Here is an 18553-nt window from a genome sequence, read left to right as displayed (position 1 = left end):
CCTGCCTTCATGAGGCATGGCCACCACAGGATTATGGGACAAATCATAGACCCTGTGCCACACAGCTGCTCTGAGAGGCACACTCTACAGCCTTGCTTGGCTCCAGGTGCTGAGACTTGAGACTCACTCCTACCCCAACAGTGCCTTTAGGAGCCATGGCCACAGCCGCATGAGACCATTACAGAGCAGGACTTGACCTTGCTACCCAGCAAGCCTCCCGAGTGGCTCCCACCACCTCCCATGTCTGGTTACCAGCGCAGACTAGAGAATGTCTGTGCCCCGGATCCAAGTGGAAGAAGTGGGTGAGAAAGACAGGCCAGCAGGGGCAGCCTTGCCTCCCGATGACCACCTCCTCAGCCTGAAGGCCCTCACTGAGAAGCTGAGGCTGGAGACCCGAAGACCTTCCTACCTGGAATGGCAGGCCAAGCTGGAGGAGCAGACCTGGCCCTTCCCAAGGCCAGCTGCCCAGCAAGAGGCGAGTCTGGAGCAGGGAGCATGTGGGGGTGGAGAGCCTTTGATACCTCTAAGGGAGCCCAGAGAGCTTCTTCCACCTACCGGGAGTGACAGCAGGGGTGACAGGCCACTGACCACGGGCAAGCTGGAAGGCTTCCGGAGTATCGACGAAGCCATATCCTGGCTCAGAAAGGAACTGGTGAGTGGCTGCCAGCCAAGAGGGTCATGTATGTGCCATGCCTGCTTACCCTCTCCATCTTTGTCTGTCTTCTTACATCATGTGTGTCCTTCCATCTCTGCCTGTTTGCCACAGGCACATCCAGCTTCCTATCAGGTGAAGGGTAGATCTCATCTCTCAGTGGATACATGGGGGTCAGTCAGCCCCTAATCAAAGATCTAGAGGAAGTAAGCATTAGTCCAAGGATCTGAGCCCACATGTGTTCCCACACTCTCTCCACACCACCATCGGAGTCTCCTACTCTTATTCTTGGACAGCTAAGGGAGCCCGAGAGTCCCCCTGAACTTCTCTCTGAAACCTCTCCCCCTCTACAGCAGTTACCTACAGGGTCGGGAACCACCACAGCAAGCAAGTGGCCTCTTTCCCTGAGCTGGTAGTTGAAGCTAACTGGTTGGTGGGTCTCCCTGGGTGGCCAGCATTGGGAAGGGCTCTCAGTCTGGGGTTCATAGCTATAAGTTCTGGGGCTCAGCATGGGAAATGCTGTTTAATAATTCAAGGTGTGAAGAACTTCCAGAAGAGGGCATCTGACTGATCCCACCTGGGGTGAAGGCTTTGGCAAAGGATGTTGAGGAAGAATCTGCCCAGAAGTCAGGGTGGGTCAGGCATTCCAGTTGGAAGGAGGGAGCAAAGGCAGAAGATGCTGAGTAGGGTAGCAACTGGATCCTTTTACTGCCCACGGGCAAACAGACTCCGGTCAGGAACCTCTCCTCACCACGGAAATTCCCAGAGAGGAGGTGGAGCATTGTTCCATCCTACCCCAGGAAAACCACGAGGTCCCCCCAACCCTTGCCCCAAACAGTGGCTTCTTAGCAGACCCAGACCTGAAACAAAGCCTCCCCTGAGCTTTAGCTGCTTCCCTGGGTCACCTCCAGAGCCATCTGACTCCAAGGAGCCAGCAGCCAAAGGCCAGCTGCCCTCCAGAGCTGGTGGTAAAGAGGAAGCAGAGGCCTGCCTGGTTTGTTTTGGTGAGTCCTGCAAGACATCCCTCCACTGGGGCCTGAAACTCCTTGTGTGTTTCAGTAGCTCGGGAGATAGGGCATCTGATTAATTGGGAACCTCTTTCGTTGATACTGAGACTGCTCAGAACACACTGTTCCGTTGTATATGCCGTTAGGGACAAGCATAGATATTCTTGCTATTGGCTTTCGCAGGAGACAGGGCTCCTGTGGACTCCTGCTTTGTGACTATGGGGTGCTCACGAAAGCCTGAGAGGTGGGCATGGGAGTCGGAGACAGACCCTGAAAGCTGCACCCGAATTCCTGAAACTAAACTGCTTTCATCTGTTCTTCGCAGAGGAACAGAAAATATTCCCATTAGCCATGGATGCAATTTGTTGGTTTGGGGTTCATTTGAGAGTTTACCACTTCTAGGAGCAGAGTTGTTTACCGTTTAAATAAGTTCACATTCCTTTGGAGGGGGGGAGTAGGAAAATCTTTCCTCTGAGTGAATGGAAAACAGTAGAGGCTTCCTTCGAGCTTCCTGGGTACTTCCCAGCATCCTTTAGATAGAAGGGTACCAGGGGGAGCTTTGTAAAGATCCCAGTGCCTCAGGAGATAATGAACATTTAGGATGAGATACTGAGTACCCAGTCTTTAAGGGGTAGTTAAAGCAGCACACAGCCTAGGCAGAGAACATTGTCTGAAATCACGGGGCATACTCACACCCATTGCCAGGACACATCAAACCAAGCACGGCAAGGTCCCCCACCCAGAGTGTGTAAGAGGAAGAGGCCAGACATATTCAGGAAACTGATCCCAGGGCAAGACAGTCAGAGTCAGGACTAATGTGTCTGCCAAAGGCTGTCTGATGTGGGCACAAGAAGTAAGGGCATTAGTAACATGCCTTGTACCTGTATAACATATTCTATTCTCCTGGGTGACCGTAGGTGAGTGATGATGAGGATGGTGGTGAGAGATGTGTCACCGTGCTAGCTGTGTGCCAGGTACTTCACTTCTCATTGCTGTGTGACCTCACCTTCCCATTTTCAAGACGACAAAAGACTCAGAGAGGAACACAGCCGAGAATGAGGAAGCTGGCATTTCAACCCTGAGCCATAGGCTCACTTTGCCAATGCTAGTTTGAGTGGCTGCCCCAGAATACAGCATCTTCCATAGGCAGCCAGTTTCTCTAAAACCAGGCTTGCGGGGACATCAGCAGACAACAGAATGCGTAGGTTGGAGGCAGAAAGCTCCTGGGAGTCGGTGAACCTGACCAGGAAGTGACAAAGGCAAGGGCTCAGATCGCCTGACTGGGGAAGGCCCTGCTGAAAAAGCTATCTGGCCTTGGAACTCCAGGGTGTGCATCCAGAGCCCCTTCCCCCCAAGTCTATTTTTAGGATGAGCATTGTATTCTGTGGGTCTGGGATTTGTAATCTCCAATATGTCCCAAGGGACATTAAATGTCATATGCCATACCACATCTAGAGTACCAAGGAGTGAAAAGAGACCCGAGGGACTAAGAAGAGACTTCAGAGGACAGATCTGGAATACCCAAGCTTCAGCTCCATATCCTATCCCTGACTTAGCAGCCCCACAAAGCCAAGCTCAGATGGCAAAGAGTTTTAGTGAAGAGCTCCTCCCTAAGTATCCCCAGCCCAATGGCGCAGGAAACCCCACCTGCTTGGCAATGCTCTCCCAGAGGCTAGCAATGGCTCCAATGCTGAGTTCAGGACTCCCGTGCCCAATTCCACCCGTCAGAGATCTGACATCAGCAAAGGCAGCTCTTAAAACACCTAGCCTGAAGCAGCTTGGTTAGGATGCTTGCCTTTGTCTGTTTCAGTTAAAATAAAGCTTTGTGTTGTTTTTCTAATGTATCCATGTTCAACATCAAGGTGCCTCTGAAATCCACCTGTTTTTAAGGCCCCAGTGTAAGTAGTTTGCATAATATTTATTATGTCATATTTATTTAAATTTGGAATCCCTGAGCCCCTACCCTCTTTCCTTATTTGTCAGACTCCTGTACAAATTTATACTTTTCCCCACACGTCCAAGGAAGCAGGCGGAGTGAGACTGTAACCCCAGCCAGTTTATGGCTTTTCCCCTCCACACTTCCAAACACCCAACTCAACAGAAGGTTGTCTATAGTCCCGGGGATTGGATTTAGAGACCTTTCTTCTCATGCTAGGCAAGTGTCCTTCTTAACTATATCCCCTTCTGTTCATTATGCTGAGACAGGGTCTTGCCAAGTTGCACAGTCTGACCTGAACTCACTGTATAGCCCAGGCAGCTCTTTAACTTGAAATCTTCCTAACTTTGCTTCAGAAGTAGATTTGATTTTAGGTCTCTGCCACTGGGACCTGGTTTCAGTAGAAGTGTTGGTCCTCGCAGAGGGCAGCCTATAGTGTGAGAAGGCCATGTCCCTGGGGAGCAGGAATCTGTCAGCTCCTTGCAGCTGGAGGTGGAATTCCAGTTGCCTTGGTCAGGGAACTGGGCCTGGAGCTGAGCCACCGACAGTCAGTGTCTCTCAGTCAGTCACCCACCTTCCGTCTTGGCTCCGTAGTGTTGCTCAGAAGGGCTCTTGACAGACAATGAGATAAGAAACAGCGGCCAGAACACCTCCTGCTCTGTGAGAGGCAGACAAAAGCAAAAGCCTTAATGTCCCAGGTTCTGTGGTGAGAACCTGAGGGTGAGTAGCCACCTACACTGTGTTAGTCTCCTGCAGGTGTTGGATCCCTGCAGGCAGAAGGTGTTTATAATTGTTAGAAAACAGAAGGAAGCTGACTGGTACTAACCAGGAGGAGCCTGTTTGTCAGAGCTGGAGACCTGGGTTCTAAGGTGCCCTGTGGCCTCGGCTTGAGGTGAATTTTGGCAAGCACACAACTCTGGCACATAGAACACCAGCTTCCAGGATCTTATCTACTGGATGCCCACCCAGACGACAGGTCATCCTCACTGTGGGGATGAGTGATGATGCCGGGGGAGAGAACTCTGTGCTCCAGAAGCGTGAGACTGTTTGCTCATCCTACTTTACAAAGGAGAAGACAGAGGCTCAGAAAGACCGGAAGTCTCAGGCCAGAGGGGTTAAGTAACAGCCACAGATATGGCTAAGCCTGATAGAATGGCACCCACCTGACTCAGGGGACAGGAGTCTTTCTTGTTTCAGAGACCTGTCACATGTGCACATCATGAGGTGCACTGTAACATGGGGGTGACAGATACCCACCTGCCTGTCAGTCTGTTGAGAAAGGAAGAGGAACCAAAGGCCAAGATCACCGCTGTGTGCGCTTCCTTCTGTTGAGACACTTGACACTCACAGCTTCCTTCTGAGGCCAGTGCTGTTGATAGCATCACCATCCCCATTTTACAGAGGAGAAAACTGATTATCAACATGGGGATTTGAACTCAGATCTGCCCAGCCTCAGAGCCTACACTCTGAATGGCTGCTGTACTCACTTCCACTTCAGTCAGGAAGCACGAAGGTGCCTTCTGCTTGCTCAGCACTGGCCTTTGGTCATGTCGTTCTTCAAAAGTCAGCTCCATTTTGCCTTCTTTCCAAGTAATTCTTTCACTCTGAATGAGGAGATAGATGTCTTATGCTAACACGGAGCCCAACCATGGTAGTCTCAAGGATCAAAAGGCTAGTTCAGTTTAAGCATGTCTGTAGGAAAGGACAATCCCTTTCCAAAAATACATATATGTATTATAAGTGTGTGTGTGTGTGTGTGTGTGTGTGTTTAAATCAACACGTGTTAAGCTGCTTGTGGGGCATGGTAGTTCAGTTAGATACAGTATGTGGTGGTCAAATCAAAAGTAGGGTTTCCACTGTTTCATGTACTACCTGTTCTGTGCTAGGAACACTCAACTTCTCCTTGAGTTATTCTGAAATATATACTAACTTGTCATAGACTAGTTGTCTGTGTAGTTAGGACTGGGCTAGGGCTGTAGTCCAGTGGTACAGTGCTTGTCTCCCATTCATGAGGATATAAGTTCAATTCCCAGGCCTACCAGAAGAGTGTTGGAATGGATCTCTCCTGGTTTGAGGTCTCTCCATTACCAAGACATCTGTTTTCTCATCTCCTTCCCAGCCTCCAGGGGTCCCTAGTGTTCCGCTTCATCAGCTTTCGAAATCAAGTGAGAACATGTGGGTTTTGTCTTTCTGGCTGGGAAAGTATCTGGCTTCTTTCACTTAGCGTAACACGTTCTTTCTTCTGTCTACATCGGTACAAATGTGAAGGGTTTACAGTTTTAAGGTAGAATGATAAATTACATTTTAAAAGTCATTGGTGGACATTGGTCAATTATATGTCTTGGCTATAGTGGACATCCTCCAGGAAATATGGGAATATGGAAGTATATTAACTTCCCAGGTAATCAAGATAGATAGTTCTCTCTCTCTCTCTCTCTCTCTCTCTCTCTCTCTCTCTCTCTCTCTCTCTCTCTCTGTCTCTTTCTCTCTTTCTATGTCTCTCTCTGTCTCCATCTCTGTGTCTCTCTATCTCCATCTCTCTGTCTCTCTGTCTCTGTGTGCACACACGTGTACTATCTCTGCGTTATACCTTTACCAGGATTTCTAGTTCTTATCTTTTTGACCATAGTCTTTCTACCTGGCATGAGATGGTTTCTTGCTGTGGGTTTTTGTTTGTATGTTTGTTGTTTAAAACAGGTCTAACTCTGCATCTCAAACTTGCCTAGAATTAACTTACAGCCCAGGGCCAGCCTTGTCTCTGCCTCCCAGGGGCTAGAACCACCGAGTGTGGTCTCATGCCAGGCTTTGTTGCACTTCTGATTTGCATTTCCTCCGAGTGATTGGATGTGTTGGACATCTTTTCCTAAGTTGGCCTGCTATGCTACTGTAGTGACTTCTGAGAAGTGTCAACTCTGGGTCCCTACCCATCCTTAACTCCTCACCTCTCCTGTCTGCCCTTTCCAGGCAAGCACACCTCTGCTCCCCCATTTCCCAGTTGCTGATAAAGCTGGGTGGGGGAGTGGGAGGAGGGGCAGCAAGATGGGACCATTGTTTGCCCTTTTTTCTACAGGGAGCTCACACCTGTCCAGGGATGTTCACCTAATAACCGGGTTGTTTGGGGACTGAGCCAGAGTCCCTGGTTGCCCTGAAAGTCCACCCTCTCATAAAGAAGGTAACAGTTTGTCTGGGGACTGTCTGAGTATGAAAAATTTTAAACTTTATCACATCTTTAGAGCTTCACACTTGAGCAAAGTCAGGAATTCTCCAGGAGGGCTTGAAGGGCCCAGAGCTCTCTTCCCAGCTTTGGACTCTGGTCCGGTCTTCCCAATCAGTACAGGCCCAGAAAGGAGGCCAAGTCCAGACAGGAGGCAATATACCAGGCTCCCTCCTCCCTATTGAATCAGCCCAGGGGACTGGAACCAAGGTGCCAGCTCTGTGGCCCATAGCCCACAGCCAGGGGCTACAGATCACAGCCCTTCCCCTCCCCCAATTGTCAGAAGAGGCTACTCCTTGCTCTGTGGCCCATTCCCTCCTAGCAGAGACAACCTCTCCATAAACCACACTCCCAGCTCCACCTGAGTCCACAACTCCCCCAGAAACCAATTCATGATGTGGAGCAGCTTCTGGGAACCTTAGAGTTTTTCCTTCTACAGGTTCCGGGAAACTCAAGTTTCCACTGAGCTTGACACCTTATCCGTACTTCCTGCCTCCTTCCACCCTTGTCAATCCAGGACCCACAGGGGTCAAACCAAGGTTAAAGTGCACTGCATTGTCCTGGCTCTACACAGACTCCAGCAATGTCTGACATTGCACATGTCTTATCACAACAATGGCTGACCTTTAGGTGAAGCTCCACAAACACCTGATAGAACACAAAGACTGTTTGCAATCCTCAAGAATTAGGTCTCTCTTGCCCAGTCGTGTGGAAGTGGAACGTGCTCTGTCTCTTCGCACGTGCTGAGCTCCTGGCCCTCCCTCCAATTCTTTCCAGCATCTATCAGAGACAAAGGGAGTCTCTCAGACTGAGATAGCATCAGAACAAAACCCAGAATTAGGGACTAGACTTGCGTCCTTCATCTTGGTATTCTCTTTCTATCTGTGCTGACCCTTAAACACTGATTCACAATCTCCACAGCCTTGCAAAACCTTTCCGTTGTTTCAGAATGGGATTGTTCCAGCTGTTCCACACATGTGGGTCACAGATTTGTCCGTTTGTTTCTGGCTAATGTCACTTAGTATAATGGCCCCAAGGTTCATTTATGTTGTGACAGGTCTCCAATCTCCTCCTCCCTAATCCTGGATCGTATCCAGAGTGTGGATAGACTGTGCGCATCTGTGTTGTGGTTGGAGTGTGCCCCTGTCCTGGCCTCCAATTGATGTGGGTGAAACTCCAGGTCAAATGGTAACCATTGTGCTCGTTCAGGACATCCGGGGAATTCCTGCAGCCTTCCTTGTCATTGCCCCCTGTATGGAATAGGCATGAGCTTTGCTTTTCTGTTCCTGATTCTCCCAGCCCACGCTCCTCTCCTCTCTAGCTTTCTCCCTTCATTGTCCCTCAGCTTCCCTATCACCTCTCCAGGGAGCTCTGAAGTCAGGAAGCCTCTCCCTTCTCTTTCAGAGCCCTGTCATTACTGTTTAATTAGATAATCCTATACCCTTGGGGGTTTGCCATCTACCTGAAGAAACAAGCCGATTCTCCTAAGAATCTTCTCCATTGTCTCAAAATCACCAGTGTCCACCCAGGCAGCAGAAGAGTCTGAGCAGCCCTGTCTCTCTACCACCTCAGGAACCTGGAGACCCTCTCCCTACCATTGTCCTGCACCCCAACCCTGACCAGCAGGCACTGCACCCCGATTATGGTATTACCGGAAGAACAGGCCACACCTCTGAATCCAGCCTGTGCCTGTCTCCCCAGAGGCAGGGCAAGCCACCCTGGGGAAGGGGTGGAAAATCAGTACATCCTACACCACTGGGCTTTAGAAGACAATATTTGACCTATGCTGAGCTGAGGGCCTTGGGCTGGAGTCTAGGACCAATGTCCCAGCCTAGGTGTTCCTGTGGGGCCTGGCCTGGCCTAGAGAGAAATACTTGGCCACCAGTAGCTACAGTCCTACATTTACGCAGTACAGCTTCTATACATACAGCTTCTTGCCTGGTCTGGAAACTTCATCAGTCCCTTCTTGGAGAAGTGAAGTTAGAAGCTCGGGAAGTATTAGTGTGACTGGTTTAGCTAACAGGAGAGGAACCCTGCTTGCAACAGGGTCTCCCCAAGAAGTTTGCTGCTTCCAGGCCCTGGGAGAAGCACCACTTGACTCAGATGGTATCTGAATGTCACCATTCCCAGGAGGGCTGGGCCTGAGTTAGGTTCCTCATCTGTAACACAGTAAATGTTATGCCTCTGGCCTAGGGCTGGGGAAAAGACAGGAAACAACCAGTGCAGGTCAAGTCCAGGGAGCCAGGGCGTGAGGGGGTCTTGTTTTCCTTGTTATCCACAGTGAGCTTTAGGCATTGCTAAGGAAATTTGGTAGAAAAAGCCTCTCAGCCATGTGAACCTAGAGAACATGATGGGAAATGAAATAAGCCAGTTACAGGGGCATAACCACAAAAGAATCCTGGGGGGAGGGGAGGACCTCCAGAGTCATCTAGCTCTTAGAGACAGGCAGTGGGATGGGCTTGTCAGGAGCTGGAGGGAGGGGGTGGGAATTTTCTCTCTTTTTAATGAGCATTTGTTTTAGTTGAGAAGGATGGAAGTTTTGTGGAGTTGGGTGGTGCTACGGTTACACAGCAGTGAGTGCCTTGAACACTGCTGAACTGTGCTTCAAAATGACCAAGGTGACAAATGTTTTGTTATATATTGATTTTTCATTTGGGTTTTAGCCCTCCACATTTAAGAAAAAAAAAATTGTGTGTGTGTGTATGCGCACGAGTGTGTGTGTGTGTGTGTGTGTGTGTGAGTGTGTGTGTATGTGTGTGTGTGAGTGTGTGTGTGTGTGTGTGTGTGTGTGTGTGTGAGAGAGAGAGAGAGAGAGAGAGAGAGAGAGAGAGAGAGAGAGAGAAGTCTGAATGCTCACTAATTCTCTCCAAAGCAATTGCTCCTAATTCCAAACCCAGTAGGGAAATGTGACCGTTTGCATTCATTTGCATAACCACGGGGCATCCTTCCTGGATCTCGGGGCTCCTTTGGCTCCAGGCACCTGGTAGGGCACAGAGCTGTGTCTGAGGACACAAAAGTATTGAAACAATAGCCAGTTGTAGGCGTGGGCAGAGTAAATGGCAGGGTGGGACTGGGTCTCAGGTCAAGTAGGAACAGCTGGTGGCCTGTCTGTGACAAAGCTTTGTTAATGGGAAACTGACTGCCCAGGAAGCCTAAGGAGACCACAGTAGCAATCCTTCTCTGCCAAGTCACAGCTGGGTGACTGGCTAAAGGACAACTTGAAGTCTTCTGAGTTCCAGTATCCTGACATGCAAAACATAGACTATCAAAGCAGGTACCTTGGGAGGCTGTGAGTACCACGAGGTTTGGTGTATAGATGGGTTTTTTTAAAGTAGTGCTGAGAGTTGTTCTCAGTCCATCCCTTTCCTAATAGGAAATAGGGGTGCTGAAAATATCAGAAACCCTCTCTAGGGTCCCTCAGCATTTATCAGCTCTGTCTCCTAGACTCCCTCTGCCTGTCTCAGCTTTACCACCAAGGGCCCTTTACAGTTGGCTTTAACTTCGCCATCTGTGGCTTGTGACATAGTAAGAATTTTACTCCAGTCACGAGGATCAACTCTAGTGTGTTGGCTCTGCCTGGCTCATAGTAAAGCAGCTTATAAATATCAGCTCATTTTTATGACTGGTGCTTAGGAGCCTTTATTTTAAAAAGAAATTGTATTTCTTGTAATTGTTAGACAAATGATGAAAGAAAACAATAGCAGGCTGCAGAGGGAGGGAGAGCCATACCTCTTTAAGAACATGGCTACTGGTACCATCCCATACCCCAGTGGATGGCCCAAAACCCATGTGTATATGGGCGGAACTCTGGAGTCAGGCTTTCTGTTTGCCTTTGTTCTTGAGGACATGGGTTTTGTTAAGAGTGGGTGGGTGACAGGACAAGCTAGAGGACAACAGTAGTAAATGGATATGATCAATGTATATTGTAAAGCTTATGGACTTTCAAATAATAGAGCGTGTCATGGCAGCCCACAGACACGATCTAACTGGGACTGTCACAGGAGAAAGCCCCCCTTGTCCAGTCTATCACATTCCCTTCCCACCCGGAAGCTATGTCCCCAAATCTGGTGTCTATTACTCCTCGAAGATCCCCCCTTGAACACCGAAGAGTGGGAATGGATGGAAACCAGCTTTAAGCGGTTTAGACGTAGCTGCTAGCCAGGCACAAAGCTTCACGGGACAGTAACACTTTCCCATTCGACTGCAGTGTCTTTTCACCTCTCTGGGCCAGGGAGTGTGCCTGGTGCCAGATGGATCTGTCAATGATTCAGGACATCAGTTAGGATTCCCATTAATGAGTGTCCTCGGCAGCGTTTGCAGAGCTGGGACCGGCACGCACCCTGCTGACTCAGGTCTGGCCTCTCCCTTCCAGGCGGAGATGCGGCTCCAGGACCAGCAGCTGGCCAGGCAGCTCATGCGCCTCCGCGGAGACATCAACAAGCTGAAGATCGAGCAGACCTGCCGCCTGCACCGGAGGATGCTCAACGACGCAGCCTTTGAGCTGGAGGAGCGGGACGAGCTGTCCGACCTCTTTTGCGACTCCCCTCTGGCATCCTCTTTCAGCCTTTCCACGCCACTCAAGCTCATTGGCGTTACCAAAATGAACATCAACTCCAGAAGGTTCTCTCTCTGCTGAGAAGCCTTGGGATGGAAGGGGGACCAGAGCCAAGGGTGAGAGACAGAGGACCCAGACCAAGTTACCCAGAGTGGGTCTCCCCGAGGCCATGCTTGGGAGTGAAAGGCACCAGGACCTGGTGGTAGTATGCCTGAGGCTTCAGTTTTGCATTACCTGGGTCTTTATGTTCCAGACCCAAAGAGTCTGCAGACACTGTGTAGGACAGGGCTCTCAGCAGGATCTCTGTGGCCTTTCCCTCTATGGCCCACTTTCCTGTGTCCTAGAATCACTGGTGCTATGATGTTGAATCCCAAAGGGGACATCTTTCCCACACCCCCCTCTCCCAAAGCTTGTTCCTATAGAAAGCTCTACTCTAGGGAAGCTGAAAAGATTAGATTATGTAAGTTACACCCATCTCTCTTGTTCTGTTACCATCCTCTTAGTGCTATAGCTCTAATTGCCCCTAAGTAGGAGACTCAGCAACCTGTGCAAGGATGTGGTAGGACAGGAAAACTTAAAGGGATAACAAGGTGACACATGGGAATGTAGGCTTCTCTTCTATGGCCACCAGCATCCCTGGGAAGGATCTCTGCCCAGCTGCCTTGATGCTACAGGGCTCTGCTGTTTCCAGCTTGCTCCATGACATATGACACGTGCACCTTGTATAGCTTTGGTAGAGCAACCCAGACACCCTGCTGTCTCCCGTCACAACCACTTCAATTACGTCACTGCCACCCATAACCCCAGGAGAACACCTAGCAGGCCACTAGCCACTGGTGGCTAAACCAGGCAAGATAGGAGATAGATTTTCCACAAGTGAATTCTACAGTAGGGACCATGACAGAGGCCCTCTGGTGGGACCTGATATTGTCAACTGCATCACCTTATCCTCAACACCAAAGATCCTAGGGATCCTAGAAGTCCATCCTGAGCCCCTCCCAAGACTGTGCCTGACTTAAGCAATGGATTTCAATTGACCGTGACTGTTAACTAATGTGTTGCTAACTTGTTAATACCCATCTGAGTCTTGTCCAAATGGAAAACCAGTTGAGTAGGCCAAGCAGAGTTTCGGGCTTTAGTTTTGATAGGTTTTCCCTAGCAGCAAGCTTGAGATCAGTAAAATGTTAAGATCTTCAATTCAGGGAAGAGCTGGTACAGCACACCTAGCCACAATCCTGTTAACACAAGTTTCTCAGACTCTGGGTGTGTCTACTGAGCCCTGCTCATGAGCAGAAGGGCAAAGTGAAGCCCAGAAGGGAATGACTTCCCTCCAGTTACCTGATTGCTCCATGGCTAAAGCATAAGGTGTGGAATTGCTGTGAGTCAGGCCTCGATCTTCTGCCAATGAACTTGAACGCCAAAAGATGGTACTGATGCTCTGCCAAACCCACAAATTGTCAGCTTCTCCCTCCCCCAGTCCCTACTCATTCTGCTCAGGCCTAGTAACCACTAGTATTGGGAGGCACATAAGGCTCGGATGGTGGCCCCTTAGCTCTCATCACTTGTAGCTCTGCTGTCTACACTGGCTAGTCTCTGCATGTAACATTTCTTCCTCCTGATAATCCTCATGGGCTGTGTCCATACATGACAACACACCCCGGGGGAGACTGGAATGGAAAAATAAGACGGAATGGTCTCTTCCTTGTGAGTTTAAAGAGCCAGACAGTTTTGTTTTGTTTTGTTCTTTAAGTAGAACAAGGTAGCCAAGATTTCTTATGAGCCCTGAAGTCCAGAGGCCTTGACCTTAGTCCCTTCCTTAGAGACTACACAAAACACTGCCAAGTCCCAAGAGGCCTTTATTAACCATCACCTCCTGCTTCTGGTTACTCCCCACTCCCTGGTGACCAGAGAACACTTGAGAGAAGGCCCGTTCCATATTCTAAAAACAATGCCAAACTGTAAGAAATTAAATCATTAGTCAGACATGTCTTTAATCCCAGCACTCAGGAGGTGGAGGGTGGAAGATCAGGGGTTCAAGACTAGCCTGTGATACGTAGTTCTCCAAGCCAGGCTGGGTTATACGAGACCATGCCTCAAAACATAAAAGTCATCAGTTATTACAGTAACTGACACCGTTGGCTCAAAGCAGAGTGCTCGACTTGAATGTGGTTAGCAGCTATGTGACTGAGCAGCCTGTGCTCAGCTAGGCAAACACTCAGCATCTTCCTCCTGTTTTTGTTCTCCGGGGGAACTTTGTCCTGGGCATGGGTTTGAATAGATTAGATGTCTCGGTTTAAATTGTTCATCCCAAGAGAATCTTATTCTGGGATGAGGGGAAGATTTGGAAAGGGGATGAAAAGGGTGGAGGGGAAACCCATTTTGTCTTCTTACCTGTAGCCTAGTGTCCGTTAGCTCTCTGCCTTCCATGGTGAGCTCAAACCGTTCACTGTTCACTCTGTAGAATCGCTGCAGAGATGTCTGTAGGTCCGTGGCAACATTTGATGCCTTCCTCAGCCAGCTTCCTGCCTTACTATGTGTTCACTGTCCTGTTCGGTGTTTCCTCATTAGCCATCTCTATCCACCCTCCCCCAGGTGAGACATGAACTATCCACTGTGCTGCCACAAGGTCGTGCCCGATGCCTTCACGGCCTCAGTAGCAATCACAGAGTCTTAGAGGGCCTGGACAGGCCTGGCCAAAACCTGGCCTCATCCAAGATCTACCCCTGTAGCAATACCAAGTGCTATTACATAATCAATGGACAATTTACAGTTTTATTTTTATGATTATTTGTTTCTATATTACTGTTAGAAAAAGTGAAATAAAAATATTTCAAAAGGAGATATACAAATAGAGACATTTATTGCCTTTTTACTTGTCATGGTTACAGCATACACAGACCAGGATCATAATTGGATGGATGGATGGATAGGTGCATGCATATATATATATATATATATATATATATATGGATGCATATATGTATATATGTATGCATGCATGGATGCGTGCATATATGGATGGATGCATAAATGCATGGATGGATGCATAGATGCATGGATGGATGCATAGATGCATGGATGGATGGATACATGGATGGATAGATGCATAATTTGGACACTTAGATGTAGATATAGGAGAGAGGGAAAGATTCTTCAGCACCTTTTTCCAAGAAGGGTCACTTGGAGGTGGTTACCATGGAGTCCCATCTTGTACGGCCATGTGAGCACACTTCATGTACCCATCATGCCTGCATTTGACCAGAGCCAAAGCAGGGGTGACCCTTTCCAACCTATAATGATTCTAATAAGTGGTACTATCACTGTGCTTTGGGAAGCATAGGCTTCCGAATGCTTCAGCCACTCACTCTTAGATGTGAAATCAGTACAAGAGAGCTGTGGAGCTGTCCTGAGGACATGGATTCTGGCTGTGCGCTCCCAGAGCAGGTCTAGGGATCTGCCCTTCTACAGAGGACCAAGGGTATGGTAGGCAGGGTCTTGAAATAGTTGTGTCTTCATAACCTAGGAAGGCCATGTAGAAGTCAAGGTGGGTCACAAATTCCATTTTGGGGAACACCTGTCAGCAACTCCACTGAGATTAAGCAGGCGTGACTAGGCTCTCTCACAGAGTACATAGCATGTAACCTGTGGACACAGGTGAGGGAGCACAGGTGTCACTTAGATGTCCACCAACTAAGTTGGGCATCTTAATCCCAGAACACAGGAGGCAGGGGCAGATGGATCTTTGTGAGTTTGAGACAGTCAGGTCTATTTACTGAGTTCCAGAGCGGTCAGTGCTACCTAGTGAGACTCTGCCTCAAAATAAAAGGAGGAAAAGGAAGAAGAAAAGAAAGAGAAAAGATAAAAGAAAAATCTACTACTACATAGAAGCCATGGACTCTTTCACACCAAAGCCTAGGATGCATGTCCACTTCTTCAAGCCAGATGAACAGGGTAAAACCATGTACTAGGAAGGGTTCTTGAGAAAGAACAGAATGCACAACTATTGTAAATGGGCACTTATTACACCGGCTTACGTGAGCAACTCAAGTAGTCCAGTAATAGTAATCTGCGTGTTTAAACCCAGTAGCTACTCAGTCTGAGAAGCAGGAAGCCTCAGCAGTCCTATCAGATGCTGAAGGCCTGGAAACTCCATGGAGAAGGGAGTCTGATGGCAGTGGAGAAATATACAGGCTGGTCAGTATTTCCTCTGCCCATTTATTGGAAGGCACTGCTCACATCTCTAGAAGTGTCTCCACAGGGAAATGGAGGAACAGAGATGCTTCTAGGTGCTGACCAGACTGAGGAATGTGGATATGACCTCTCAGAAGTGACACAGCCCTTTGTTCCGAAGCCCAGCTGTGGCCACTGCCTAAGTGTGTTCTGGGAGCTTTGTCACCAGCTCAACCTACAGCTTCCCCATTCCAGACCCTGAATCTCACCTGCCCATCTGGATGCTGAGGAATAGGAATTGATTGATTCCACAGCCTTTCCTGCTCCTCAGTGAATACAGAGGATTCCCCTCCTGTTCATTGTCCACATCAGAACCCTGCTGTCTGTGATTGTACTGGCTTGAGGGAGAGCCGAGCTGCTGCTACCCTGAGGGACATGAGATGCAGCTAAGCCACTGGGGTTGTGCAGACAGGCCCAGTCCCCAGGCCCTCTGGTGGGAGCTGCTCCAAGAGAAGGCTACGGATGTGGCCATTATTAAACACCCCCATCCCTAGGCATAAAGCAAATGACCAGAGTCCAGCCTACAGGGACATCCTGGAGGAAGGGAAACCTCAGAAGAATGTAGAAGCGCTGGAAGGGGTCGTCCCACTTGCCACAAGGAGGTGAGTCCTGCCACAAGTGGTTTCTACTGGCCATGGATGGTGGTGAGACTCCAGAGGCTTGGCTTTTTGAGATGTTTCTAAACCATCTGCTATACAGAACGGTCCCACGATGTCTGCTTCTCACCTACCTCAGGGATGAAGAGGCACTCAGGTAGGAACGCTTGCCAAGGAAGGTGCTAAGTCTCCAGAGGAAATGAGCACAAACACTAAGCCAGGCTCCGACTCCCTCCAGTGGGCTCTCCTTCAGTGGATTCCTGCTAGGCTTGAGAGTCTTACAAAGTCACAGCTGGCCAAGCCCACACTCCCAAGCCTTGCTTGGAAGGATTGCAAAAAGCTAGTGTTGGGACACATACTTCTCCGTGTACCCACCACAACTCTTCTCACTGGAGTGTCACCTCACAGGGACAACAGTGATGAGCAAGTTTCTCTGGCCAATGGAGCTCTTAGGCTTGGGGAATCTCCTACTGGGTAGCTGGGTCTGAATTCATTTCGCTAATTCCTCGGGAGCCATTGTATGTGTCTGTCCTGGGCCTACTGTGGCCACTGGGAAACAATGGCTGTTCTAGGTGTCACAAGCTGAAGCGCCGTGGACCTCAGAATAGATCTATCTGTAAATGAGGTATTTATGAGGGGGATAGGCTAAGCTGAAGTCATAAGCATAGGTAACTAGGACACAGACACACAGAGGGAGGTCACGTGAGGACACAGGCCAAGATGGCCACTGTAAACCCAGGCCTCGGGAGGGGCCGGCCCTGCTCACACTTAGACATCTGGTTTTCAGAACCGTGACAATAGGGGCTACTGTTTGAGCTGCCTACTCTGCAATCTTTGTGCTAACAGCTGGGATGGTTAGCTTTAGCTATCAACCTGACTCAGCCGATAGCCTCATTAAGTCAGGGGTTTCTCTTTTCCAATAGGTTGGCCTATTGACACAGTAGGAGGATTGTCTTGCTTGTTAATTAATACAGGAAGACCCAGCTCATTGCGAGAGGCGCTCGGGTCCTGAGCTACTGGATAGTAGGAAGTTAGCAAAGAAAGCAGACAGCACGGGCGCACTCACTTCTTTCGGCTCATGACTGTAATATGTTGTAGTCAGTTGCTTAGGTTCCTGCCTTGACTTCCACAAAATGACAGGCGATGACCTGGAGTGTAAGACAGATGAGCCAGTCCTCCTCTGGGTTCCTTGTGCTCATCCGAGCAACAGAAATGACGTTAGCACACTAGATCAACCAGAGTAGTAGGTTTGCTTTTCCTCTCCGGCCTCTCCTCTTTCCTCCCACTCCCGGCCCTTCAGTATTCCAGCTAGAGATGTGTCACCTCTCATGTGTATTTGGGCCAGAACAAGTCCTAGGGACCAACATGACCTCCGAGGGAAGCACATAGGTAACCAAGCCCACAACCATTAGCAACCGAGTAGTCAAGGGTGGACCACCAGCCCTGTAGTAGAGGCAGAATCTTCCCTCAGCCACTGGGACTCTTCAGCCACAGGACTTGGCTTGTGCCAAATCAGTCTCTGGCAGGCAGCAGGACAATGTGGCTAGAGTGAGAAGAAAAGATCACAACTTCTGCTCCTGTTGTTAACGTCTCCCGGGAAATCTAAACGCACGTGACACCGGGTACAGCGATTCATTACAGAACGCATAAGTTGGGAGGACCACGGACCTTTTGGCTGAAATCCATATGCAAAATCAAACTAGTGCCGGCTTTTGTCTGTGGATGTGGCAGGGTCGGGCCCGCCCTGCTTCTTGTGCTAGGCAGGACGGGAGCCAAGGCTGCGTTTCTTCTGGGAGATGGCCCAGGCATATTCTATTTGACCACAGCAGGCCTCCAGTCACTCTCCCAGTAAAAGGCTGAGTCCCTGCTCTTTTGCTCCAAGCTAAGCTCCACAGGGCAGCCCCTCCCCCATGACAGGATGTCTCTGTGTAACCCTGGAACTCTCTCATTCCTTCCCAGTGCTGAGATTTAAGGTGTGCACCTTCTTACGATATTGGCTCCAAACCTTGGGCTATGGACAAGGCTTTCCTGCCTGCTCTGCCCTCTCCCCTCCCTCCTGTAAATAACTGTTCTGGCCAATTCTAAGAACAGGGCCTAGAAGTCACAGCTTCTGAATTGGAGGTTCAAGAAACGGTAGTTCATAGTAGAGCCAGCTGCCTAGCAGAGGACCCCCAGGCCTATGGGCTCCACCAGCCTGAGAGGCTTGTTTGTTGCCTGCTGTCCCTGTGAGGCCACACACCTGTGAGGCCTTCCCCCAGAGGCCCCTCAGCCTCCCTGATAATTCCTTTACCTAGGCCTCAGCAGGTGATCCCCTCCCCCTGACCTTCAGGGGGTCCAATAAGGCTTACAGTAGCACCTTTAAT

The 18553-nt window shown here is 49.4% G+C and overlaps 1 protein-coding gene across 1 annotated transcript; it reads left to right on the top strand.

Moving 5' to 3' along the window:
* Nucleotides 1–268: 268 nt before the first annotated feature.
* Nucleotides 269–11445, top strand: FAM167A (family with sequence similarity 167 member A; the record flags this gene model as incomplete). Its single annotated transcript, XM_080926906.1, has 2 exons — nt 269–652; nt 11182–11445. 2 exons carry the CDS (start codon nt 269–271, stop codon nt 11443–11445), a joined length of 648 nt encoding a protein of 215 aa, XP_080783032.1.
* Nucleotides 11446–18553: the final 7108 nt, after the last annotated feature.

The sequence above is a fragment of the Micromys minutus genome, assembly GCF_963924665.1.
Source record: "Micromys minutus genome assembly, chromosome: 12".
NCBI classification, from domain to species: domain Eukaryota; kingdom Metazoa; phylum Chordata; class Mammalia; order Rodentia; family Muridae; genus Micromys; species Micromys minutus.
Note: the sequence above shows the minus strand (reverse complement) of the source record. Positions and strands in the feature narration are given on the sequence as shown.